The sequence below is a fragment of the Babylonia areolata genome, chromosome 11 (genome assembly GCF_041734735.1).
Source record: "Babylonia areolata isolate BAREFJ2019XMU chromosome 11, ASM4173473v1, whole genome shotgun sequence".
NCBI lineage: Eukaryota > Metazoa > Mollusca > Gastropoda > Neogastropoda > Buccinidae > Babylonia > Babylonia areolata.
The window spans coordinates 8,864,288-8,870,287 of NC_134886.1; the positions used below are offsets into that span (position 1 = coordinate 8,864,288).

The window sequence follows — 6,000 nt, forward strand, 5'->3', positions numbered from 1 at the left end:
TGGAAGAGATACACGAGATAAAACCTGTCAAGGTGGGTGGTTGAAACAGATCCGATATGGCACGCACAGAGATGACGCATGCACAATATCTCCAAACCCAACACTGAGATTGTCACATAAATATCTACAATTTCTCCAAACCCAACACTAAGACTGCCACATAATTATCTACAATATCTCCAAACCCAACACTGAGATTGCCACATAATTATGTACAATATCTCCAAACCCAACACAAACATTGCCACATAATTATCTACAATATCTTCAAACCCAACACTGAGATTGCCACATAATTATCTACAATATCTCCAAACCCAACACCGAGACTGCCACATAATTATCTACAATATCTTCAAACCCAACACTGAGACTGCCACATAATTATGCACAATATCTCTCAAACCCAACACTGAGACTGACACGCATGCACAATACCCCCAAACCCAACACTGGGTTTTGCCGCACATGCGCAATATCTCAAAATACAACACTAAATTTGAGACACATGCATTACTGTCTCCAAATCTAACACTTGAACTGATTACATACGTAACATTTTTTCAAACACAACACTGAGAAATGACACTGAAAAATGTCAAAATGACATGTGTACGCTAAGTTACAAATGACCAGTGACAAGTGTGGACTCTATAATTCTAAGTATAGAACAAATATATTGTATCTACAGAACCAAGGCATCGCACGGAAGCAAAACATGTCTTCATATGAATATGGAAGTTATATGTGATGTCAGCATATTCAAACTTTTCTTTATTCTGCTCTGATTTCAAAGAATGGTAACATCTTCGTTTGACTGACGCAACTGAATATGAAGTGCAGATTTTTTTTAAAATTTTTATTACAACTTAGGTCTCTCCCTCTGTGTGTGTGTGTGTGTGTTTATGTGTGTGTGTGTGTGTGTGTGCGTGTGTGTGTGCGCGCGCGCGCGCGCGTGTGTGTGTGTAAGGAAGAATACCAAACTACATTTCTCATTTTTTATACAGGATATAATTTCATTTATTAGATTCAGCTGTAATAATCACACGTTTTATATTGAAACTGTTCAAGTATAAAGCTTACCACAAGAGGACACACATAACCACCATGACAACACACATATCGGCGTAACACATGGAGATGAGGTGTCATGGCAAGATACTAGATGTCAGATACACTTCACAAAAGAACAAACGCACCAAACCATGAAGCAGTACGCTGGACCATAATTACAAAGATCTGCTGACATCACTTAAGAAAAGATGATAGCGTTGTTATGGCAACTAAAACAAGATCCAATGGCCTTGCTCAGATAATCTTTCGAGGAACTGTAGAGGGAGGCAGCGCACTGGACCATAATTATAAAGATCTGCTGACATCATTTTAAGAAAAGAAGACAGCGTTGGTATGGCAACTAAAACAATATCCAATGGCCTTGCTCAGATAACCTTTCGAGGAGCTGGTGAGGGAGGCTGCGCGCTGAACCAATTAAAGATCTGCTGATATCAAGACAGCGTTGATATGGCCACGAAAATAAGATTCAATGGCCTTGCTCAGATAATCTTTCGAGGAACTGGTGAGGGAGGCTGCACGCTGAATCAATTAAAGATCTGCTGATATCAAGACAGCGTTGATATGGCCACGAAAATAAGATTCAATGGCCTTGCTCAGATAATCTTTCGAGGAGCTGGTAAGGGAGCGTGGGTATGGCCACGAAAACAATATCCAATGGCCTTGCTCAGATAATCTTTCAAGGAGCTGGTGGGGGGAAGGAGGGGAGAGAGACGGTGGGGAGGACAGGAAAAGAACTATGGAATGTCAACATTTCAGACTGGACAGGAAAACCATCAACAGAAACCCAGGCTTTCGACACACAGCCGACAGACCTGGAGGAATCTGTGAACAGTTCTTCTGTGCGGCGCCCTGGGCAATGACTCCTCACAGAATTAAGGTTGAAGAAGGAGAAGGGACACTTTATTTTTGTATGCAGAGTCACCATGTGAATAGTCATTCGGATGAGACGAAAAACCGAGGTCCCGTGTGCAGCATGCACTTAGCGCATGTAAAAGAACCCACGGCAACAAAAGGGTTGTTCCTGGCAAAATTCTGTAGAAAAAATCCACTTCGATAGGAAAAACAAATAAAACTGCATGCAGGAAAAAATACAAAAAAATGGATGGCGCTGTAGTGTAGCAACGCGCTCTCCCTGGGGAGAGCAGCCCGAATTTCACACAGAGAAATCTGTTGTGATAAAAAGAAATACAAATACAAATAATAATAATAATAATAATACAGATCTGACATAACACTACGTTTATTTTTGTTTTCACTGTCACAGTGAATGCTCATCACATTTCTTAACCCATGATCATGTCGGTGTAAGCACACAGCATGCATATACGAAGCACAAAAACGGAAACGAGCATGCGTTGACAACAATAATCATTGCCAGGTGCACGTTACGCTGAATTCTGGGTAATGATAACAACATCGAGACATTGAGGGTTGTCTCACCTTGCTTTGCCACCTTTCGGTCCTCTTTTGGTGGAACTATACAGGAGAGTTTTCCAAGAGAGAGAGAATGAATAAATCAATCTTTTTTTTTTTCAGAGAAGAACGCATGAGGCTTGTTTTCATCCTGCCGTCATAAAAAGGGAAAATATAACAAACATGAAATACAAACAAATAGAGAGACAAAGAATGAAACAAAGAAAAAAAGAAGAACAAAGGGAGAGGGAGAGAGAGAGAGAGAGTAAATCAATAAATTGATTTTTTTAGAGATAAAGGGAGAGGGAGAGAGAGAGAGAGAGTAAATCAATAAATTGATTTTTTTTAGAGATAAAGAACAAATTAGGCATGTTTTCATCCTGCCGGAGAGAAAGAGACAGAGACAGAGAGGTTTGGATGGTTCCCACACTAGAAATGTCCTGACCCTCCACTCCTCACCCCAACATCTTACTCCTTTCCCCACCCCCACCCAGCCCCCAACACACTCCAACAAATCCACCATCACCAAACCAAACCCACCCACCAACCCACCCACCCTACCCCTTTCCTATCACTCCATCCCCAACCCCCACCCCCACCCCCCACCCCACACACACACACACCCAACCCTATCCCCTTCACCACCACCACACACCAACAAATCAACCACCGCCACACATTCATCCACACATATACCCACACACAAACACAAACACACCCACACACAAACACCTAAACGCCTACAAGTATTCCAAGACCCACCCCCAAGCCCCAACCCACACCCACGCACAAGACACTCACTGAAACCTTCCGTGAACTCTTCCAACGTGAGGTATCTGTTCTTGTCCTCACACCCACACTCAAACACCCACAACCATTCACAAACCCATCCCAACCAGCCCCCCCACCCTTCTCCCTCATGCCCCCCTCCCCCACGCACCCCCCCCCCCCTTACACACACACACACATACACGACACTCATCAAAATTTTTCGTGAACCCTTCCAACGTGAGGTACCCGTTCTCGTCCTCACACCCACGCTCAAACATCCACAACCATTCACAAACCCATCCCACCCACCCACAATGCCCCCCTCCACCCTCATACCCCAAACACACACACACACACACACACACACACACACACACACACACACGACACTCACCGAAACCTTCTGTGAATTCTTCCAACGTGAGGTACCCGTTCTTGTCCTCGTCCAGAGAATCGAAGACGATCTCCAGCTGGTCAGGCTCGATGGGCAGCTCGGACCGCATCCTCTGCATGTCCCGCTTGGTGATGAAGCCCTTCTGCTCTGTGTCGCACAGGCGGAAGAGCTCCGTGGCCTTGTCCAGCATCATCTGCTCCATGGTGGACTGCGAGGGTCCGTCCTCACCGTACAGGTCTGGAGGGTCGTGGTGGTCTTGGTGATGGTGGTTGTCGTCTTCTTCTTCCGGCTCCGGTTGCTCGTGGGTGGAGTTTTGGGGCTGCTCCTGTTGGAGAGATTTTTGAAAGTTTCAGTTTTGACGGGTTGAAAGATTTAATGAGTCAGCCAAGAAGAGGAGGAGGAGGAAGAAGTTTGAAAGATTATACGAGAATTAAGTGTACAGATAGGAGGAGGAGGAGGACGAGGGGAAGGGGGGTGGGGGAGAAGAAGAAGTTTGAGAGATTAAACGAAAATTAAGTGTACAAAGAGAAGGAGATGGAGAAGGAAGAGGAGGAGAAGGAAGAGGTTTTGATGATTATACGAGACTTAAGTGTACAGAGAGGAGGAGGAGAAGGAGAAGAAGGAAGAGGTGTGAAAGATTATACGTCACTTAAGTGTGAAGAGAGGAGGAGGAGGAGGTGGAGGAGGCGGAGGAGGAGGAGAAGAAGGAAGAGGTTTTGATGATTATACGGGACAAGTGTACAGAGAGGAGGAGGAGGAGGAAGAGGTTTGAAAGATCATAGGAGACTTAAGTGTACAGAGAGGAGGTGAAGAAGGAGGAGGTGGTATAGGAGGAGAAGGAGGAAAAAGTTTTGAAAGATTAAACGTGACTTAAGTGTGAAGAGAGCAGGAGGAGAAGGAGGAGGACGAAGAAGACGTTTAAAAAACTAAATGAGACCAAAGTGTACAAAGAGGAGCAGTAGAAGAAGGAGGAGGTGGAGAAGAAGATGGAGGAGGAAGATGTTTGGAAGATTAGACCAGAGTTAAGTGTACAAAGAGGAGGGGGAGGGGAGGAGAAGAAGATGGAGGAGGAAGATGTTTGGAAGATTAGACCAGAGTTAAGTGTACAAAGAGGAGGGGGAGGGGAGGAGAAGAAGATGGAGGAGGAAGATGTTTGGAAGATTAGACCAGAGTTAAGTGTACAAAGAGGAGGGGGAGGGGAGGAGAAGAAGATGGAGGAGGAAGATGTTTGGAAGATTAGACCAGAGTTAAGTGTACAAAGAGGAGGGGGAGGGGAGGAGAAGAAGATGGAGGAGGAAGATGTTTGGAAGATTAGACCAGAGCTAAGTCTACAAAGAGCTGATGGAGTAGGTGGAGGCGGAAGATGAGGAGAAGGAGTAAAAGAAGGAGGAGGTTGGGACGATTGAACAATAATCAGGTGTGATAATTAAGTGTTCAGAGAGGAGGTCCATCGTCTCCCCCTGAATGATAAGACGCTCAGTTTGATTTTCCAGTCAAACCTGGGAGAAAGGGCGAGAGTGCGAATCAAACCCACACCCTCACGGACTCTCTGTATTGGCAGATACGCATCTTAACCATTCTGCCACCTTCCTCCTTTAATGCAGTGATATCATATCCACTGTGTCTGCAGGTGGGGAGTTGGGGGGGTGGGGGGGGGGGGGGGGGGGTCAGCACAGCAAGACAGTGCTGGGTCAAACTCCTACCACTATTTTCACCTTCCCCAATTGAACTCAGGTACTCATTCACACCTGGGACCGTATTCAAGACAAAATTCATTTTGCCTTCAGGCAAGTTATCTTTGACATGGTTCGAATTCAAGACACACGCTGTTCGCTCAGACAGCTAACCCATCGTCTTTAAAAAAAAAAAATCCCAACGATTCCGGTCTGCGCATGCTCTCAGTTTCACTTCTCATCGCACCACAGCTCGGAACATTGTCGAGAGTGTTCGCAAAACACGTCCTATCCGTAAAGCACATGCCTGTTATCCCTTTAAAAAAATGCTGCAAAAGAATCCGCCATATTAACCTCTTCTCCATGGGCAGTCACCCTTGGCAGGTAGTAAGGGTAAATTGCCTTCGGGTTTGTAGACACGGAGTAGATTCTTGTGTTCATGAATACTGGATATTGCTTACCCTCGGGCAGTTTGCCTTGCCTCAGGCAGATTACCTGAGGTACACATTAACCCTCAGGCACGATGTTCTCTTGAATACGGCCCCTGGCTGGTAAATTTCCCATGGGAAACAACACCATGTCGAAACAGGGCACTGGACCCTGATCACTGGTGAACACTGGATCACAAGTCCAACGCCTCACCTGATTACTGGTGAACACTGGATCACAAGTCCA

At 45.4% G+C, this 6,000-nt stretch overlaps 2 protein-coding genes across 8 annotated transcripts in view; one reads left to right on the forward strand and one right to left on the reverse strand.

Moving 5' to 3' along the window:
* Positions 1-6,000, reverse strand: part of LOC143287493 (EF-hand calcium-binding domain-containing protein 4B-like) — a 109,167-nt gene that overhangs the window by 55,364 nt on the left and 47,803 nt on the right. For all 6 annotated transcript variants that reach the window (XM_076595513.1, XM_076595514.1, XM_076595512.1 and 3 more), the window contains exon 2: positions 3,653-3,977. In XM_076595513.1, coding sequence (XP_076451628.1) covers positions 3,653-3,854 — 202 coding nt within the window. In that variant the 5' untranslated portion in view covers positions 3,855-3,977. The remainder of the gene's footprint in view (positions 1-3,652; positions 3,978-6,000) is intronic.
* The window catches only part of LOC143287494 (malonyl-[acyl-carrier protein] O-methyltransferase-like), a 102,339-nt gene that overhangs the window by 11,534 nt on the left and 84,805 nt on the right, over positions 1-6,000 (forward strand). The window lies entirely within an intron of this gene.